General features: G+C 39.4%; 2 protein-coding genes across 9 annotated transcripts in view; both read right to left on the bottom strand.

The window, feature by feature from the left end:
• Positions 1–1,706: 1,706 nt before the first annotated feature.
• FKTN (fukutin) lies at positions 1,707–17,845 on the bottom strand. 6 transcript variants are annotated; one of them, XM_086770199.1, is made up of 10 exons: positions 17,572–17,845; positions 16,178–16,237; positions 13,142–13,345; positions 11,434–11,711; positions 9,895–10,027; positions 8,147–8,276; positions 6,873–7,006; positions 5,876–6,003; positions 4,551–4,670; positions 1,707–4,086 (listed from the first exon to the last, which is right to left on the bottom strand). In XM_086770199.1, the coding sequence occupies exons 1-10, from the start codon at positions 17,674–17,676 to the stop codon at positions 3,873–3,875; spliced, it is 1,506 nt and encodes a 501-aa protein (XP_086626325.1). In that variant the 5' UTR covers positions 17,677–17,845; the 3' UTR covers positions 1,707–3,872. The 6 variants fall into 6 exon arrangements, with proteins under 6 accessions (XP_086626325.1, XP_086626327.1, XP_010118756.1 ...); XM_086770201.1 differs by having other exon boundaries at positions 4,551–4,613; XM_086770203.1 differs by having other exon boundaries at positions 3,950–4,086; positions 4,535–4,670.
• A 2,959-nt stretch (positions 17,846–20,804) lies between these two features.
• FSD1L (fibronectin type III and SPRY domain containing 1 like) overlaps positions 20,805–21,706 on the bottom strand; it is a 33,693-nt gene continuing 32,791 nt past the window's right edge. For all 3 annotated transcript variants that reach the window (XM_086770196.1, XM_086770197.1, XM_086770198.1), the window contains exon 14: positions 20,805–21,020. In XM_086770196.1, coding sequence (XP_086626322.1) covers positions 20,901–21,020 — 120 coding nt within the window. In that variant the 3' untranslated portion in view covers positions 20,805–20,900. The remainder of the gene's footprint in view (positions 21,021–21,706) is intronic.

Below are 21,706 nucleotides of genomic sequence, written 5' to 3'. Positions count from 1 at the left end.
GTTTTTGTCTTGAGTTGACAGACTTTAAGACTTACGACAAGGGGAGAGAATTCTAAAGCAGCAAAGGATGCAAGCGGTTTGTTTTTAACACTGGGAACCAGCAGCTCCCAAACTCTGTTCCAAGGGAAAGGGTGTAACAAAATCAGCTACTTCTTTTTCATTTGGACAGTAGAGAAAGACTCTACCATATTTTCAGGACGCTTTCCTATCTGTAGCATCACAGTTTGTCTACCTTCCATTTCTGACTTTAAAAGGAGTAGGGTAGAACATATCCAGGCTCCTCTTCTATCAGAATATCCCTTTTGGACATATGAAAAGAGCTGGCATCTCCCTTGGATGCTCACTGACCTGTGCAGCCCAGCATCACCTGTTCTGTGCAGGAATTACAAGATTGTTCTACAGCCTCAGTTTGGTTCAGGCACATCCCTCGGAAAAGCTTCACTACACTCTTGTAAACAATCACATTTGCAAGTGTTCAAAATGCTGCGTTTTCCTATAATTTCCGCAGCATGGCGATTCACCATCACTCCCAATAGGAGCTAAGTGGGTACTGAGCTCTAGTACCTGATTCTAGAAATATAACTTTTCTTAAGCTCATATACAAACGATTATTCCAATTTCCATTTTGTAAAAGTAGAAAGTTATTGAAAAGTGCTACAGAGTCATGGAAAATAGGAACTTGCTCCAGCTGGAAGATAGGATTAGCTACAGTCAATCCTTAACTGCAGTCAGACTTGTCTGACATTTATCCAATATGTTCTCAGAGACTCCCTTAGTCAACAACTTCACACATTTCCATAAGCAAAATACTCCAGCAGTCTACGCAAGTGACCTCAGTTTGCGTTCCTCCCAGGGAGCACATACATCCCTTCCTTTTTGTAACCACCTTTTATGGCTTTTGAAATTGGCTCTTTATGGTCCCTTCTCTTCAAGCAACCCTATTTCTTCAGTCTTTCCTTGCAGTTATTCTGAAGTTTTGAACATCTTGCTACCCTCTTCTTGGCTCATGGGCATTCCTTGAATAGGCTCTGCTACCCTAACGATTCTACGATTCTGTCTTTAACAGCAACACACATGTAACATGCTTTGCTACATGAAAGTCATGCTTTTGTTTGCAACATGAAAGTCAAGGTACTTTGCATGTTGTTGCTTAAGACCTTAAATGCATGCCATTAAGAGAATTTAGAAATTTCCCTCCTCTCCAGAGCACTTTCAAAATGAAGGTGGGTAGTAAGTTATGAAGGTAACACAGAATTAAGAATCCATTTTGGATGAGGCAATTCAGGAGACACTAAGAGGAAAGAAATGCCTAAATCTGGGTGTTTCTGTGGTGAACGGTAAGGCTTCAGCCTCACAGCATGCCTTCAAAGAGCACCATTTCTATGATGTTTACACTGCTCCTTGGGACACAATACTACAAGGAAGAAATCTGCAGTCAGGGCACTGCACAAAGCATGACAGGAGACACGCTGAAGTGCAACATGTTTGTGCAATTGCAGGATCCTTTTTTCTACATATGGGCACTTGCTTTATACCATTTTGTTGTGCCCTAGTACCCCTATTAAAAAACAAAAGCTCAAGACAGACAGTCAACAAGTAGTGCAAGAAACAGTTCAAGAATTTTCTCTCTGCGTTATGTCACTGTAACTGTAATAAAGTGTGGTAAATGCTGCCCAAGATGACAAAACAAAGGATGAAACAACATCTTGAGTTGCAAATTAGACTCTCCCTTCTTTTAATGGGTGTTAAATATACATTTGGATCTTTTGAAAATATTTTAACCCAAAGAATAATTTACAGGTATAACCAACTATTTAAGATATCCTCTCTTTCAGGGACATGCATTTCTTTCAGTTTTTCAGTCTACAAAGTCAAAAATTTGACAGGATTCTCATTTTCTGATAGTATCTTTTCTTGCACTGTTAAACATCTGTCACATTTGAAAAACTTACAGGCTTATTGTACGTTATTAAACAAAGAAGTTCGTGACAACAGAGTTATGAATGTGAAAACCATAAGGATGTTAGCTTTTTTCATTTTAAGGAAAAAATACAAAAAATTCAACCTGAGAAATTATCCCTTATGATGTAATTTTTACAGAGTAAATTACAGGTTGCCAGAGAGGTGGTGGATGCCCCACCCTGGAGACATTAAAGGTCAGGCTCTGAGCAACCCAGTCTGGTTGGAGATGTCCCTGCTCGGGTTGGACTAGATGACCTTTAAAGGTTCCTTCCAACTCAAACCATTCTATGACTCTATGATTAGCAGCATTTTATATCTCTCTCTTTTTAATTAGGCAAAGCTAACAAAGTTACCATACCAATTAAAAAGCCAACATGAGAAGCTGTTGCCAGAATAACTTACTCCACTGCTTCAATAGCAGGAGACCGCTGGAACTGACAGCATTGGCAGGAAATAGCATGCATCACACTCTAGGACAAAAACAGCAGGGAAGCCCCAGAGCGCACCTGGAATGATACAGTAGTAAAACCGCTGCACAGCAGTAGCTATTTCATCTCTCCAGAACTGTAGACATTTGAATACATAGACAAAAACTGAAGATCAACAGAACACAAACCACAGACTCAACTGACCTCTACCCAGTGAAAGGTGGAAAAGCTGCCCCATAAGCCTTCCTGCTTTAGCAAGGAAAGAACAGATACATATTTGTTGCAAGTAAGCATGAGCTCCATTCAGTACCTTGACAAGGGTTCATAAGTACTCCTGGGTCTCTACCGTATATTATAGTGGTACCTCACTAGCAGCTCTAGCACCCTTGTCCTCACTGCTCAGCAAGACTGGAAGAAACTTGGACACACATGCTCATATTTTCCCTCTCCAAAACACTGAAGAAGAAAGCTTACTTCAGCTGGTATTTGTACACACTTCTGCTTACACTTAAGATAAAAGAGCTGCAATTCTCTGAGATCTCTGCTCTGTGAGTCCATGTTAAACAGAAAATCACTAATACTCTCATTTCTATCTACTCGTAAGAAAGCAGGGATAGCTATAATTTTCTAAAATCTAGTCAAAACTTTTACATGGAGAACACCATAATTGGGGCATCAAAACCAGAATATTTATTTCCTTATGGGAAAGACATCCCTGTGGCATACACCTTGATGTTCTTAAAAAAGAAAAAAAGAAAAAAAAAAGCAGGTAACATTTCCTGTCATAATTGCATGTAGTGGTTAGTTCACAAAAAACCCAAATGTTATTGGAAGATCTCCAATGTGTATAGTTTCTCCTTCCATTCATTTAGTATTATACCATTACTCAGTACCTCCTACATGTAAAGCAGCTGGGTCACAGGAGTTCTGTGTAATAGAAAGAGTCCATTCCCAAGAGCAATTGTTACACTGCATAGGGATATATCAGTCTCAAATCAAGCATATTTGAGGTACCCATAACTCTGGTGTTTAAAAGTTGAACATTCACAGAATTTCATCTGAAAAAAAGAGGAACTTTTCTGGGATTTTTCCATCCTATCCCTCTCTTAAGTTTGAGAAATGAACAGTCCCAAGGTTTTGATGATCCCAGGAAAGTCTAAACCACTTGGCCACTATTTACAGTTAAACAGTCAACTCCCCATAAGTTTACTACAACACTTCTTCTCTATTCCCTTTGTCTAGCTTTGCTTTCAGCTTCCCTTCTCTTCAGTTGCCAGGTCCTAACTTTAATCTTTTAACTACTTGAAAAATGCAGGATGAAGGTGAAAGAAAAAAAAAACCTGTTAAGCAGAATGGTAAATGCCTTCTTAGAAAACAAATGAGAAGTTGTGAAAGGAATGGATCTTGATGCCTTCGAGACATAGGAAATCACAAACTGACAGCTTGAAGGATAGCAGGCATTCTCTATTGGCAGTCATGTGATTAGTAGATTTGAATGACATCGTCCCATTCATCGACAGGCCAGACACCATTGTACTGCACGTTGGATGGCGAGCTCTTCCAGTCCCACGTCTTCACAGGAACTTTCCAGTCTGGGCCATAGTTGGCTTCAACATATTGAAGGGTTTCACAAGGCACGTGTACCTTCAGTTCTACAAATTCAGTCCAACACAGAGTAAACTTTGGAAAGAGATACCTGTGTCATAACAAAAGAACATGGTCACTGGCAGAAAACCGAAATACACCTCTAAAGAAATTCATGGAGAAAGCAAGCAATTGCAGTGAGTGGCCGTGTTACATTTATAATAACTTTTTTCTTATTTCACAGCTTCTTATCTATAAAATATTATTTACATACTGGGCAGGGGTGGTGTTATCAACACTAACTTGTTAACATTTGCCACATGTTCTTAGGAAGGAGCATTTCTAATTCTTTTGCTGCTTATTCCCATATCATTCTGCCACCTACAGGAAATCACTTAGTCACTGTGTCTACTTTTCCATTTACAAACTGGATTTAACAGTTACCTCATCATAGAAGAGCGTCAAGACGATGATACGTGTTATGTGGTAGGGGAGCTTTTGAAAAAGCAGTGTTAAATACTTTATTATGAGTCAGGCCTTTTTTAAAAGCAAGTTTTTACCTTTCTTCAATCTTACCAAACAAAGCATGCAATTTCCCTTCTGTACCCATGTTTAAATGTGGTGCCAGACTTGGAGCAGCTGCAAAGAATTAAGATACAGTTGCCACTCTGTACTTTCTGAAACCATCTCAGCCCACTGAAATTTAAAAAAAATATATATATTCTACCAAACTGGCCTTGTTCCGTACCTGCTTTTTTTTTCTGTAGAAGGGCCAATATAAGCCCTGCCTATAAGTATGCTTACACCAGTGGAAGTTCACAGGTAAATTTTACAGTTTGATCAGAACTACATCCTATAGGAGTCCAGTATCAGAGTCTATGTGTTAAACATAAACTCCTGCAGAGGATCACTCCCACTTCTGAAGCTGTGAATATTTCTGCAGGAAAAAAAAGTGACCTTAAAACTCCTTTTCACAGGTTAAAATGAAACTATAAGCACTGAGACCTTTTGAAAAAGAAGAGGGTTAAAAGATCTGTGCATTTACATGAATTAGAAACTCAACATATTCCTCCAAGCATAAGGACTCAGACATTATCACCACCTGGATGACAGTGTTCACTAAGTTCCCATTTGCTAAATATAAGCAAATACAGCTCAGGCAAAATACAAAAGATAATGAAATCCTACAGAAGTCAACAAGGTTTCCAACTAGTCTGCAACTGTCTCTTTTTGAGTTAAGATCGGTGATGGAAAGAAACAAATCTAATTATCAAAACCTATATTCAGTTTGCTGAGTATTTTAGGAAGCTGATGTACTTATTTGCTGATTTAATACTGAAAGGTATGAAGAAAGAAATGTGGGATCCTATTTCAAATTCCACTTTCAGAACACGAACAACAAGGTCTGCAGTAGTCATCTGCATTGCTGTCACAACATTATAGTCAGTAAAGTATTCCAAATCAGTTCCACAAAATCCAAAACAATGAGGTTGACTTTCTGCCATAATGGTCCATCTTTGAGATAGATGCCTAAGGATTCATTTTTTACTGCAAAATGTGTTTGTGCAACAAATACAGTTTTAGAAAGTTCTTTCTCATCTTAGCTGTTTATTTAGTTCAGAGCTTGTCACAGCCCAGATAAGATCTGCTTGATGTATGACATGCCAGCATTGCTTTCAATTTCTTGAGGGAACTGACATTTGACAAGCCCAGCACCTCTCTAGTAAGGCACAGTACTGCTCTCCTTCTACTTCTCTGGTCATAAAGTGCAAAATCTTCACTGATTCTCCTCTTTCCAACAAAGAGCACAGACTTTGCCAGGCAACAACACACAACATGCCAACTCTGAACACTGACTTGTTCAATTTCTTTCCTATTAGAGGTACAAATCCAGTTCATACTTAAATTTCTTGCCCGATTTGGCCTGAGTTCCTCCATTCCATATGTGGTCAACCTCTTCATAGAAGAAAAAAATATCAAGTTTCACACCATCTTCTCCCTGGAAAGAGAGTTCCAAGCTGTCTTCTACCTGCAACACAAAAATACACACTGTATATACTCATAAAAATACAAGGCTACTTATGTCAGCAGGTTTCAGAAAACAAATTTATTTTGGTCAGGTATGCAGAGTGACTCCTATCCTCACCTTTTTTTTTTTTAGTGCCTTGAGAACACTGGAAATTTTCTGCACCTCAGTGGCACTACCATCTCTCTCCTCCCTTTTGCCCCAAAAGCCTCAGCACTACCTCCTTGTCCTCTGCCACAAGCAAAACAATCTCAGTCTTCATTTAACAGATTTCCTCTACGATAAAACACTCGCTAGAATCATCAACGGTATTTGAACTGTGGCTGAACCTTCCTATTTTCATAATTTTGTTTCTTCTCTCTACCATTCTGCAGCCTACACTCCAAGAAAGCTAAATAAAGATCCATATAAGCTAATAATGAAAAGCCCAGTGCCCATCTCAAGCCATCCTTCCCTTTCTGCTAGTTTTATATACATAATAATCTCAAGCCATCAATAATGTCAAAGCCATCACCAATCCTCCTGTAAAATGAGGCTCACCCAATCTCAAAGACTAAATTTTACCGTAGTTCTTAAGTTTCCCCAGCAGCACTGACATAGATTAGACCCCTTTAAAATTTATTAAAAATGTCTTCTGAGGTGGAATTCAGTTTCCTCAAACAGGGCTGAAGCTATTAAGAAAGGTGCTTTCTCACACTGTCCAAGAGAACACACAAAAATCAACATGTTTATATGTTTAGACAAAACCCTAATGAGTAAATGTCTGCTGAGGAGACCTCAGATACCCACTTCTACCTAAGTGATCTGCAGCTGTACTTAAACTTATAAACCTGCAGAAGACAGATGAAGCAAATTGTTTGCTATCTATGTACCTTGCCGAATTTGTGCTTCAGTGGTAACCCGGCTTTCTGAAAGGCTGGAATGATATCTGCTTTGTAGTCCTCTATAAAGACTCCCAAATCCACATCTTTGCTGTGAGGAATCACATTGCACTGCCTATACCAGCCTGAGGGAAAAAAAGAAAAAAAAAAAGGAAAAAAACAAACTAGTTAATTCAGGAACATGAGAAATATATCAACAGAACAAAAGCAACATAAAAATGAACTGCTAAGGTCATCAGGCAGAGATCTTTGAATGAGGCCATAAATAAGATTTCTGACTTTCTCTTGTACGAAATGAACTACGGTGAAGCAAACAAATACTACTGCACATACAGTCAGCTCCTTCTTCCAGAAAGCCAAGAATGAAAGAAAAAACACTAATTCTTTCAAAGATAAAATATCTTCAGTTTTCTAATTTAAATGTCTTTAAAAAAAAATAAATTCTTTATCTGGGCCTTAATCTAATCAGCAACGAACACTTACAGGGCTACAGCTGTGCTTTTAATTTGAAACTATTATTTTAAGTAGCATCTGAGACGTTAATAGTCTTTCAAGTACTACTGCAAAACAGTAAGACAAAGAGTGTGACATCCTTTTCTATGTTTAATTAAAGCAGCTTTTAGTAACTGTTCATTCAGAAAATTATATTCCCTAGGACTAAATAAACACAAATGCACACACATGAGTTTTCAAAATCTACTTCAATAATAAAAAAACCTTCACCAGTGACAAGATACTACTTTTACCTTCAGCAGAACTGAAAACTTGCAGTACCTACTCTAACAGGTTGATATTTTATTAAAAGGATGTGGTTGAAAACAAATAAATAAATGTAAACTGTATTTTAAAAGTCAGTTATAAGCACCAAATTGCATGGGAAGAAAAATCAGGTGAGAGTCTACACGGACAGCAGAAATACATGCCCATCGCTGTGTTTTCCAGCTAGCACTTCAGTAAATTCCAGGTCAGCAAATTCAGGGAACTGCTGATTACGTTCTAAGCAGTGATCAACACAACACAGATAATTGCTAACAACATTAAATGCCTCACTGGAAATTTGCTCAGTATCTCCAAGACTCAGGTTTCTAAAGAAAAAGCATTTTGTCAGGAGCAAAAAGGCCTATTTCAAAATAGCTAATGCCACATATTACCTTCCAACTTGGTACGTTTAGCTGCTAGCCTCAGCTGATATCACAAGCAATATAGGATGAAATATTTAAAATTTCAGATGAGTTTAAAAATGCAACTTAACAGAAATGTTTTACCAAGACATGTTCCACTGCTGAGCCAGAACTTTACCCCTAAGTTATTCAGTGTCAGCGCAGCCAGATGGAGCAAGGATTTTGCTTTTTTTCTGAACTCCACCGCATCGAGAGAGGCATCATCAGGATACAGCTGGAAGGTAAAGGAAGAATAAGCAAGCTATTGTCAGACAGAAAACTTCTCCCTTCATTTTTCAGTGTCCTAAAAATCTACCTAACTAATATCTGGGCAGTGTCTGTTTTCACATATACAGTCCAGTTTGAGAACATACACTGGAATGACAAGTTAAAATTTAAACTCTGAAAGATCAATCCTCACTGTTTCCAAATTAGCAGAACCTAAAATGCAAACCAGCAGAATGTAAAGTCACAGTGAATATATGTATTAGACATTGATCCTCAGCACTTGGCAACAACTAGTTCTGCACATACTGAAGTCCATGGTCCAGGGGAAAAACAGGGATAGAATCAAAGTTACTTCCAGCACATTAGTTTATTTGGTGCCACCAAGTGTTACAACTGGATGTTGACAACTTCTGCCATAGAGCAGAAGCAACATGAACAGAAAATCATGCTCATCTTCCAGCTACAACTCTGACAAGATCTTCTGTTAATCCAAAGCCAAAAATAACACGGCAGTCTGAACAAACATTACCAAAGCAAACACAGGAATAATGCACCACTCAGCTTCACAACGGATTTTATTAAGAGCTCTTGCACGACAAACAGTTGAAATAAATACTTTTCAAAACAGATGCCAGCTGCTTATTTCAATATTAAAGCTCCAGTAAAGTTCAATAAACCACATTTTCTCTGCCAGTGGCAATTACTGCCTGAAGGTTTTAGAGCTGAAGTGGAGCGTGCTTACAACTTCTGTCCTTTACAGGTGACTTGGCAACACACAGCTACTCTCGGGTACAGTAACCCTCTGGCTACATGTATAGAGAGCTACGACCTACTAGACTGAACAAGGATGGTACTCTCTTCCCTGAGAAGTCTCTTACCCAAGATCTCAAACGTCTGAAGAATGGAACCTCTAGTGTCTTCTTTTTTCCCCTTCCATTAAATCAGAGATGAGTCAAATTCAGTGACCTAATTCTCACTTCACGGTTTTAACTGTGGTAACTCTTGACCACTTTATACCTCGGCCCTTTTCAAGTTAGGACAAAGTGCTCCCTATATCGCAGCAGAAAGTTTTCGACAATTCACTACATCAGGTAGCAATATTCTAAGAACAATCCTCTAAATAGCGGTGAAAACATTAGCTCACATGGTGAAAAAGCAAAGAAGTAAATAATTTCAGAATGAATATACTATTCCAAACTAGGAAGGTGGAACTGCAGCTCACAGTTCAAAAAAATATAAAATGAAATATTACTCAGAACTTAATTGCCGTAAGGAAAATGTTCAGCCGCAAAGATACACAAGATCTTAGTCTTATTTACATGAAATCTATTTAACAGTAACAATGTCTGAGAACTATGGACATGTTGGTTACTTCTTTTCAACATTTTGGAAAACTGAACAAAAATGTGCTCACAAGTGAAAAAGAAGATTGTGACTTTCAGTTAAAAGTTTTAATTTTATTACCACTTAACTAAGCTCTGTGGATTGAGTCTCAGAGGCTGTATTCAGCTTTATGTGTGCAAATAGTCCCATCTAGGTTAAAAACAACGAACTGTTTGTACATTTGGGTCAATCAGTGAAAACACACATGTGCATCTCAGAGAGACTACCTGGTTACCACTAACCTGAAAGAAAGCCCGAGCTTCTCTGTACCTACATTCAAGAAATCTAGAGTGTGACATCTCCTCTAGAAAACTGGATGGATTTTTTGGAATTTGAACTTTTAAGTCATCAATGGAAACAAGCAGAAGTTCTGGCCTGCAGGGAAAGAAAGACGATCCATTAGCCCATTCAATTCCTTTACAAACCATAAGGCACTATTTCCTCTAGCTCAGGTTAAAATCCTCATACATACTACTGGCAGTGGTTTCTCTGTCCAAATACACCCAAAACTGATTATAAAAGAAGAGCAAAAAGAACGTTAACAAATTCCCCATACAGTTCCAAATTTTGTTTGAAAATAAATTCTATGCCTATAATCCCATAGACAGATTGTCACATCACTGATTCCTTTACTGACTCATGACTTGTGCTGAATTTGTTCAGAGCTGAGTGTATTTGAAAATTCAGGCTATTTATTTAGTTATGTAAGTATGCTATGAACTAAAGAACCAAATTTTACCCTGTACATTTAGGGTATTTGCATTTACAATTTAAAAACTGTCCAGCCTTCACAATGAATAAAGGGTGATATTTAACAGCTTACACAGTTGACTGCAAATGCTTAGGCACATAATTGGTACAGATTCCATGTACGAAATGAAGAATGGTATCAATTTTAAGGAAAAAGTTAAATAGATTTATTTTGACCTATTAAATGGCTGTTTTTCTCTGATTTATGGCATATACACAGAAAAACTGGTCCCAAAGCCTAGTGCTTGGCTTTGAAAATAGTGACAAGTTTCACCATGATCTGTATTTTTGAAATACTGCTATTGAAAGCACTGTAAGAAAAGGCAGACAATTACAGTAACTTTACCAATGTAATACACAGTTTAAGGATAAGATTATGGACAAATAACACCACCAATTCCAACACTTATGCAAGAAAGGAATCCCCTCAGCATGTTAAGAGCATCGGGTAGATGCAATAGTTGGCACATGTCTTTGTGGGACAAATGTCACTTCTCTTTATTCAAGTTTTTTAGCACTGATTATTTGGACTATTACTGAATGGATTTCTGTAGCTTCTCCTTTCACTTAATACATCACAACTGTACTGAATTTTCAGATACGTATGGTTATAGAAAGAGCACCAAGTATCTATCAGCCAGTACTAAAGCTCTTACCACTTCTACCTTACCCCTGTTGATAGCACAGACAGCCATCAACAGATTTCAAACTTTAAATATATTAATGGCAAACCACTGACACTAGCAGAAGATCCTCTGGAACACTGAACCTCAGTCATGACTTCTTTGACTTCTCTCATCTTTCTGCCTGCTTCAACCTGGCAATACAGCAACTTCCTCTAAAACATAGTTCTTAATTTATAAATGGTTGGAAGCTCTTGTTTTCAGTTTTACCTGCACTTTGAGGGCTGAACCATACACGAGCTAAATGTTACAACCCAACTTCAGGAAAGAGAGTAATTTTATATACAGGAAAAATAAGTTATTTTCAAATTGCATTATGGCTTTTTCCCTCCTCTGTTTTGAACTCACTTTTCATACGCTCCAGGGTAGCGACCAAAGTGGAGTTTCCGGAAAGGCACAAACTTTCTGTCCGTATGTTGCTTGAGCCTCAGGGGGCCATGCCAGAGATAATTACCACTCCTCTCATAGAAGATCACCAGGTGAATGGCATGAGATGCCAATTTAAATATGTAGTGCAATGGAATTTCAATCCCAGATAAGTCATCCATCCCATCCAAGCGGGGGTCCTTGTTTATAATCTTTAGCCATTGGAACCCCATTTTCTCAGCAGTTCTAAAAAGGCCTGCCTAAAAATGAGAGTGGCAGGGGAGGAGAGAGAGAGAAAGACAAAAGCTAAAGATTAGAGAAACAAAAACTGAAACCAAACTACTCAAAAATTTCTAAGACCTTTAGGATCAGCAACTACAAGCAATTCCAACCACTGTATTTCCTTGTCTTAAATTTCACCCTTCGAACTATTCAATTAAATAATAAATGAGTGTTGTAAGTCACACTTGAACTCAGTTTGCTCCTTGCCCTATTACCCTTCTCTGCATCCTCAAGTTGTTCTCTAAAGCTATTCTTGTGCCAAACTTGGCTTCTTAAGTCCTTGAATAACGATGCCACTAATACAAAAACAATTACTGCAAAATCTTATTTTATTATGTACAAAAATATTTGTCTAAATCTCACCAAACACCGAACATTGCACTAGGTAACAGGCTTTCCTATTTCCATAGAAAAAGGGAATGAAATTCTGGCTGGTAAGAAAAGAACCAATCAGCATCTGAAGACCCTTTCAATTACCCTCCTTGAAGTGTTTTGTACAGGCATATCAGTTTCTCCTCTAATGCTAAAGACATCACTAATGAGCCACAAAGCAACGGGGAGAAGGATTTATGTTAGCTTGCTGTCACACAACCTTATTCTCAGTTTCTTTAATTCCCTTAAAGCTATGGGAAAACAACTGCCTGATCAGATCCAGAGTGGCATCACTCTTCACTTGAGTGAGACTCCTTCAGTAAACCAGTCACAGACCATTTTAATGTCTTCTGCTTTTTCTTAAAAAAAAAAAAAAAAAGAAAAAGAAAAAAGAAGAAAAAAGCTGTTTGTCACTCATATCTTTAGTCTGTATAAATTACTCTATTAAATATTTCCAGATGATACTTAGTCCTTCACCACATGCTACACCTCTATTTTTAACACATCCATTTAAAATTCTCAGAACACCAAAGAAAAACACAGATACCAATACAGTAAGTGACAAAATAAAATGGTGTTAAGTACAAGGATGTACTAAAAGAAACGTAAACTAGCAGACTATGATAGTCTTTCCAGCCTTGTCACATCAATACCCACATTTCCTCCTTGACAGATCCCAAAACTTGAGATTTATTACAGCTATACCTACACTACAAGCTTAAGGTTTTCCTTCTTCCTTTCTAACAGATCACCTTCTTTTTTCTTTTTGGCATGGCCCCTTACTAAAAGTGTTTCTGAATATTGCAGACAGCTTCTAAAAACTTTTAATTATCTGTAAATCACTCCTAATGTATGCAGGCTAGTGCCTGGATATCTTTTACTTTTAAAAAAAGCTTCCTCTAAGAATACCTTTACAAGATTTCCACATAATGAATTGCGAGGCCTTGATACAAACATGAAATCCTTTTGTCAGAAAATCATGGAACAGCTGAATGCATTACAATACACAAAAGTGAACCGAACAAAAGGCACTTACTTCATGTTTCCATGTTTTGTCCAGTAGTGCAAACGTAGTAAAGTCTCTTGGAGCACAGAAATATTTGCATTCTGGACTAGGGCCATTAGGAGAACTTCTGATTTGTTCAATGTCTTTATCAACCAGTCCCAGAATCAAAGGATCGATCAAATAAACTGGTATATTGTGACTAGATATTAAGCCTAGGAACTTCTTAACCACGTGCTGTTTGACAGAGGATAAAATTAGAAGTTAGAAACACCATCTTTAAGTGTACAAAGACTAATACATTAAAACTCTTTGAGAAAAGGAAAAAAAACCAACACACTGACAAAAATAAATCTTATCTTCCAATACATTTTCTAAGTGCACACTTTACTTTCAAGAGCATTTCTGGAAATGGAAATTTTCTCTTTCAGAAGAACAGGCTGCTCTCAGGCTTTAAAGGTCTCTAGGACTAGAGGAAAAATCTTTCAACTCCGATTAGAACTCTCCACAAGTAAAAGCACTCTGAGCATTAGACCTGAGAAAGAACTCTAAACTCTAGATTCTTTCCAGCTCTAGATTGAGTTAGAAAGCACTTGAGTAAACTAGGGATTACAGGATGAGATGTGATGCACGTGTGGGTGCTGAGTGAGCTGGCTGATGTCATTGTGAGGCTGCACTGCAACAATTTGAAAGGCCATGGTGGTCAGGAGCTGTTCCGCAAGTCTGAGAAAGACAAATCTCATGCCATCTTCAAAAAGGAGGATCTGGGGAACTCTGGTCACCTTATTCTCAGCCATCAGGAAGCTTCTGCAGCAGAAGTCCCTGCAAAATCACATCCAAGCACATGAAGGACAAGGATGTGATTGGGAAAGCCAGCCAAGGGCAAACTGCACCTAATCACACCAACTGCCTTTGAAGAAGTCTTGGGCAAGGCGAGAGCAACGGACACTGTTCACACCTTGACTTTAGCAAGGCTTCTGACACACTCCCAAACAGTATCCCCAGATCTCAGGCATGATGCCTACTGTATATGAAAGGTGATTCAGTGAGAAGGTAGGAAGTGAGTGCTATCCAGTCTTTGGATATTAGTGTACCCAGGGCACTGAACCACAGCAACATTGCATAAGCGGTTAAAAGCTGTAGCAAGAAGGCCCTGTGACTGGTGAGAGGATTTGTTAACTTGACTCAGTAGAGTATTTTAATCAAGTACATTTAAGTGTCCATGGCATACAGAAGATTTACACCAATCATAGCCATGCTGCTATTTAAAATGTAGCCTCTGCATTTAACTGTAACAGTTAAACTTAATGACTTAGAAGTACCATTCTAATCAGAAAAAAAAATATTGCTTAGAACAGCACCGTCAGGCTTTCTCTGTTATATCTCAAGGTTTCTAGAAGAGGTGTGATGAGGGAAAACAACAGCCTACTGCCCAAGCTACCCGTCCAGCAAGCTGATCCTGGCTTTCTAACTGAAGCTCTAACCTTCCTCCTGCCCAGCTGCTGCATCTCTTCAGACTCTACAGGCCAAACTTCAATTCTGGCATGGAGCTTTGGCTTCAGACAGATATAAAAGTGTGAATGAAAACAGAATGTGGATCATAAATAGAATCTAGGCAGCAGCACTACATGTGCTGTACAGGCAGAGGCAAGGTCATTCTCTTAGTAATTTCAGCTATATGGAGCTGAAAGGTAAGTGATATGCTAGTATTATTTCTGTGACTAAAACAAGCAGATCTGACTGATGAACAGGAAGCACACCTGTGCAAAAATATCTACTTTTTTTCCCCCCCGTCACTTCTCCAGGGAAATAGATGCTTTTAGTTGACACTTAAATAACAGGTAGAAAGAGATGGCAATGATGTCAAGTAGCTAAGAGAAATGCATTCAAATAGAGTATTTTGGACTTGTCACACAGGGACTCTGAAGAAAGCCTGGAGTGCAACAGGTCTCTAGCAGGACCATGGAGCATTCTGCTTTTTTATTAATGATCCCATAAGATCAAGTTAAAGCTTAATGAGAACTTGGTCCACAGACCAGCAGACTGGAAGCCCCCTGTGACCATGTCACCTAACACCTAGTAGGTAGTTCCATGGGGCCACCTCCAAGAACAGTGAGACATTCCTGGTGCAAACAAGCAGTCCACAGAGCAGCTGGTTTGGATTATTCCCAAGAACAGCCCTTAACCAGAGCAGCTTTCCTCTTGCTTAGCAGAAATAAGGCATTTAAACAGCCATTTTGCTAACTAGCAACATTATCATACTGCACCCAAAGCGAAAGGCAGCCAGCTCCCAGCGGATCTTTCTCTTTTTTTTAACCATCTGTGCTGTTCCTCTGCTGCGAGATCTGTTAACAAAAGACTTCTGTAAAAGTGTTTCCAAACAAATGCTAACTACAAATATCATAAGAGACCTTCTGATTCCCTGAGGCCAACCTGATGTTTTGGTTTCACTTAATCCTGAAAACCTTAAGTAAGACACAACAAAAAATACCCCATTTCAAGTATCTGATTGCACTCCTAACACTGCTCCTGAACGCTGGAATACAGCAACTGGTGAATGCCAAAAGGTAGTATTTTCCTGCTTGAAAAGAGCTTATGACCCAGCATAGCCAAGTGACACAAAACAATGAGCAGCACCTTAAACAACAGTAGCAAGCGAAGAGGTATTCTGTGATCTGAGACCTGCAGCCAATTCTTTTACCATGCTACTCACTGCCAAATAAGCTGCAAGTCAAATAAGTCAATCTTTTCAATACTCAGACTGAAAGAACACAAAAGTGTTGATCAAAACTTCTATCAGAAATAACAAGTTTTCCTTCTTAAAATATTGACAACACTGCTAGGGACTACAAAGGCAAAGGCTGCTAAGCTGTAACAGTTTCTCAACTCCATTTTAAACTGATGTTTTGAAACACCTCATAGCTTTACTCAGTGAAGAAACTAGCTCTTAGTCCTTAATACTAGAAAATCTCCAGTGAAGAGATACGAACTGGACTCTGAGTTTGCAATTCCATATCAGTTCTCTGAGACATACAAAAGAACTGTATGAATCAATGATGCTGTACATACCCATCTAGTGCTGTCTTGGCCTGACTGGCCTCCTCTGACTTTTGAAAGAACTGCTCCATTCTATCAAAACCAAAGAAGACAAGGGAAAAAGAAAAGGAAAAAAAAAGTAAGTTTCAGTTTAATTCTTGCTTAGGATTTCTTAACAGGACATTCAGGGGCATTTACCCAGCTAGCATTTTATAATTAAGGCTGTGGTTATGCCTCTGGTCACTCAACTACTGTACTGAACGTGAAGTCACAAACAACTGCTCTTGCTTAGTGCATTTAGAAGGACAATGCAAGCCCTGGGGACTTACAGACACGCAAGGACAGCATGATCAAGTCTCAGGTTTCTAAGTCAGTATGCCAGTAAATGTAAAATAGGAAGATGACAAACACAAACACTGTTAGGCAAATACCACTGGAGAAAGACAGCAGGACAATGTCTCAGTCTTTCCAGATGTAATCCTAGAGAATTAAATTTGAAAGAGAATGTATTCATATCATAAAGCCAAGGCAGTTAGTGGCCCAGCTTCTAGCTTTTCAAAAGCATTAAGAATTTCTCATTCACAGCTTTGTTTACAATCAGAAACTGCACGAAAGAAGTCAAAAGTTCTGGCACCATCTAGCACTAAGACTGTCTGCTTTTATTAAGAATGCCCTTACCAAAAGAAAACAAACTCCAGAAATATAATACCTATGCAGTTCTTCGGTAAAAATAAAATGAAGGCACACAGTTGCAAGGAGTTCATTTGTTGAATCTGCATGCAACTGCAAATTATGAAGCCATCAAAAACTCAGAGTATTTTATAGTAACATTTATCTCTTTTCCCATTACAGAAAAGCATACTCAGCTAAACATTCCACAGGTGGTATAAAAAGAGGATTTAAACTACAACTTCTAGGAAATTACAAACATTCAATCACAAAGCCCTAAGACACATACAAAAAATGCTACATTTTCTTCTAAAAACCCCGCTATTGAAAAATCTGCAGCCAATAATGCTATCTTCCTTGTTTCTTCAGAAAAGCCACAAGATAGCGCTTGGTTTGCCTTAACTATCAATAAAAGTTACTTAACAACAAGAGCAGGAAGGCTTGTGAAGACTGAAAGTCTTGGTGGCTGAAACCTGCAGCCAAGGACTCGGAATGGCATCCCATTTTAGCATTAGCGTGATGGCTCTTGCTGACATAATCACTCGATTATCAGGCTGACAACTGAAATCTGCCCGTACCCCTGCTGCCAGAAACGCACTCGGGCTCCCTAGCTTCTTCATGTCAATACTGTAAGAACTGCTAGCCCCATGAGGGAAGTCTGGGGGTGGCATTAATGCTGCTAAAGGGCTCTGAAAAGCGCACGTATCATACTCGGTTATTCCACACAAGCAAACCTGTGCAGGACAGCTCTCTCTTACCTTCTGCGACAAGTAGAACTTGTAATAGTACAACTGGAAGAGGAGGAAAACCAGGCTCGTCAGGGACAGGAGCGCCAGGACCACGTTCTTATTGATTTTCTGCATTAGTCTTCGGGGCGCTCCCGACCACCGCCTGGAAACAGCGCGGCGTCGCTCATCTTCTCCGGCCTCCCAGCTCCTCCCTGCGCGCCGGCAGAGGAAAACAGGGCGCTGCGCAGGCCGCCCCGGCGGCCCACGGGAGCCCTGCGGACCGCGGCGAGGGCTCAGCTACCAGGCCCCCGGGGACTGTCACCTGCCCCGCCGCGCCTCGCCCAGCCCTCCGCGCTCCCACCCCACGGGGCCACGGCACCGCAAGCTCCCGCCGGCCCGGCCACCCCTGCCCGCGGCGGCACTTCCCCGCCGTAAAGCGCCACCCGCCGCCGTATGCGCATGCGCGGCGGAGGCCGAAGCGGTGTCCCACCGCAAACCCGGAGGCAGAAACAACAGAGGCAGGTGAGATTTCAGATTTCTGTATTAGTACAAAAAGCTTGCATCACGCACAAGTGAAAGACACCACAACACTCCGCGGGCGTCCCCTTCAACAGGGCCTTCAGACTGTTCGAGTGAGGCTGGGGCGGGGGGAAGTGATCAACGGTCTACCAAAACGTGAGTCACGGCCAGAACCTGTGATCCGTACCAGACTGGGGTACCGCCGAGACAGAGGGCACCGGCTAGGCCCCTCCGTCTGTCTGAGCATGAAACTGCAGTATGAGGGGAGAAGGAGTGGTAGGAGGAAAGGGGATTCGTAACTTTAACCCTCCTCTAAAGACCACCAGGGTCCAAGCGTGCAAGTCTCACTCCCTCATGTACTGCTGAATTCATACCAGCTGAGCCCCTGAACTGCCAGTCGTGTGTTCAGTGCAGTAAGAAGGGGAAAAAAAAAAGTGAGGAAGAAAAGTTTAAGATTACTACACAGACCATTTGGATAACAACACTTGTCTGAGCCTGTTTCACGCATGATCTACTGGGTTCATCTAAGAACCACGTGACTCTCCAGTAGCTTTGTTTCAAAACACTAAACTGGCCGAGGAAGGTACAGTTAATCAGGGAATGGTCTTGCACTTCTCTCTGCAAAAGAGATTACAGCTAACATTGTTGACAATGCAAATATTTAGAGATGCTCAATTTCCAGATATTAAGTGAACAGTAAAGATCCAACGATCCTGTCAACTTAATGATTTCTCAAGAGAAACAAAACTTGCTAGAGCATGTATTTAAATTTTCTTAATTTAAGTTTTCCACTGAACATCATAGCTTATTATCAGTTGTTTCAAAGAATTTCTCCTTCTCTTGAGAGATCTTGATACACACAAAGGACCCATTGATGCTAACAAGATTTAACATTATTAGATGGTCATGTTTTCACAGACTACAAGATACACAGAAGAAAAAGTACTTTGGCCCCAAAGGAAAGGAGCCAAGTCCTGATGGATCCTATCAGCATGAACTTGAAACAGTTCTCAGGTGATACTAGGAAAAAAGTGTCAGTTAGGAATCAGTTGATTCAGGTCTGTATCTGAAAATTATTTCTAGGCTCCTGGACTTCATCAGAGGGAAGAAACCAGATTTAAGCAGTCTATAATACACAAGTAGTACTCACTGAAAAGTTGAGATTTTCCACAAAGAATATAACATGATTTTTTTTTAGCTCTCCCACTAACAACACAATTTTTTTTTAGCTCTCCCACTAATACCAATCATTTGACTATTTTTATTAAGCTTTCAACTAAGAGCTGAGATGATGGAACAGGCAGTCTCAACATTTCACTTCATTTGTGAACAAAAACATATAAACTGTACATCCAAAAGCAGATTGTATGTTAGCCAGCAAAGCATTTGCTCACTTTCCATTTTTTCTTCCCCTTAAAAAAGGGGAAGGTGTAAGTTTGGAGCCTATAAAGAGATCCTCTAGAATATGATCCTCTGAAAGCCAGTCTCATAGCCACATATACATGGCATATGGTAGAAGCTAGCAAGTTAAAAGTAAGATGCTAGATATATAAGCTACATTTCTGCTGGATAAAGAAATCATGCAATTTTTAGACTTCTCTGGTTACTCACTAAGTTCCAGGAATCCTCACTAGGCTAGTCAAAAGCAGGTAGCAAAAATGTGTGCCTGACCTCAGAGGGTACTGCCCTATCATGAGGGATTTAGTGCCACTTCTGCTCAAAGCCAGCCTTGATACTGACACAGCTGTTTGAGAAGCCTTAGCCAGCCTTGAAGTTGGCTTGAGAAAAAGCTACAAGATAGGAGTAGACCCCCCACCCCCAATCTTCTCTGGGGAGATGCAGTTAAACTGAAGCTCTCACACCCTTGTTCCCAGCCTTGACTGCATTGCAGCTTTGTTAACTGCCAACAATGATTCTACTTGTCATTTGCATCCGATGGAACAATGCAAATTGCTGATCATCAGAATCCAATTAGAATAATATCACAAAATTGGAAAGCCAAGAGATGACCCAAAATTAAGAGCTTCTGAGACAGCAATACCATGCTGTTGTTTTTTAAGAAGTTCTGGATTTTTGGTTCTGAACTGCTTAACTGAAATACTTCCTAGCTCAATGGCTGGCTATCATAATGCATCTTCACTGAGGATATAAGAATGTTTTTAAATACCCTTGAATTTTTACATTTTCTGTAATTTGTGATAAACAGGAGTCAAACTCTTAAGTATATGGTATTTAAATGAGTTACTAATGGGAAATCAGAGGATTTTGTAACAGAAAAAATATCACAGATTGCTCTTATTGTTTCTTCATATCAGGCCTACGACTTCTTATAATATTATTTTGAAACAATACTGCAGTGATATTTTTCCAAGCTAGGCTAGCAAATGGATAGTCTTTTGAAATGCATGTCTGACATAAGTTCTTATGGGAAGCCTGGTAACAATAAAAGCTATAGTAAAGTAATTCATGTTAGGAGAGCTAAGAAAATGCTATTTGTTACATTCTTCATAGAAGAATAATAGTCATAAAATTAACATTCAAGTCCATAACAAAATGCTTAAAATACAGTATTAGAAAAGTACATAGTTACAGCTCTTGATATCCCCACTTATTTTTCAAATAGGCAAACAATCAGTTTTCTGTCTGACATTTCTGTCTGGATTCACAGTAGGTTCCTAACACTTTAGCCCCAAACATTTGCATTATCAAAGTAAGTACTTAAGTACTCAGGCCTTAAAACAGCAGTAGGTAGCAAACTCAGTTTAGTCCAATGCTCACAAGCTTCTGTGAGTAGCAGCTACACAGAACCATTCAGCAACAGAAGTGTTTAATAGACATTACTAGGCAATACTGTTTAGGCTGCTTGTTGAACCACTCAATCCATTTTCACTCTTCTGGAGCGTTATCATAGCAGTTGGCACCTGTAGTCCAGTACTCACTGTAAGCCCACCACACCAGATCTAAGGGAGGGGGAAAAAAAAAAAAATTCTAAACATTATGAAGCATCTACATCTCTCTTCTCCCATCCCACAACAGAACTAACACAAAACTTCTCACAGCTGCTTTTGTCTTCTATCTTGCTCTCTAGTCACAACACTCTGTAAAATCTTTTTGATCATACAGAAGCTAATGTTTAGGACCATAAAGTCTAAGATGCTTCACATACTATGCTTTATGACTCTAAGTGTATAACCAAGTCCATGATCTAATACTAAAAGACTTGCTCCTAACAGGAAAACTTATTTGAAGACCAGCGTGCTAGCAGCAAGTACGTAGAATAACAATGAAGAGCAATATGCTCACTCTGCTCTAGTGTCTGAAAGCAATGCGTAGTCACTGTACAAAAAAAATTAAGTTCTGAGAAGCTTCAGGGGCACAGATGCCAGTGACCTCTATTCTACAACTGAGTTACATAAAATAATGTATCTCCATGTTTATAAATACATTTGATAGCTGTAATTAAGTAGTTTGTCATTTTTATTTAACTGTTCAGGCTAACACAAGTAGTGTCTGTAAGACTGCTGTCACTACGTACTCAGGGCTGTATAAGATGCACACTGAAAGGCAGAAGTGTGATAAGCAAACGTTTCCTTGGATGCCTTTGGAACTGACTTGAATCAGTCAGCCTTAGCAATACATTCACTCA

The sequence above is a fragment of the Chlamydotis macqueenii genome, chromosome Z, assembly GCF_036417535.1.
Source record: "Chlamydotis macqueenii isolate bChlMac1 chromosome Z, bChlMac1.mat, whole genome shotgun sequence".
NCBI classification, from domain to species: domain Eukaryota; kingdom Metazoa; phylum Chordata; class Aves; order Otidiformes; family Otididae; genus Chlamydotis; species Chlamydotis macqueenii.
Note: the sequence above shows the minus strand (reverse complement) of the source record. Positions and strands in the feature narration are given on the sequence as shown.

Excerpts from the sequence above, each read along its gene's own strand:
- FKTN (XM_086770199.1), bottom strand. The coding sequence starts at position 17,676 with ATGCAGAAAATCAATAAGAACGTGGTCCTGGCGCTCCTGTCCCTGACG. Across the intron at positions 6,004-6,872 it reads TGAAGCACAAATTCGGCAAG|GTAGAAGACAGCTTGGAACT; the intron begins GTACATAGATAG and ends TTTGTGTTGCAG. Across the intron at positions 4,087-4,550 it reads GAAATTGCATGCTTTGTTTG|GTATCTCTTTCCAAAGTTTA; the intron begins GTAAGATTGAAG and ends GTTATGACACAG.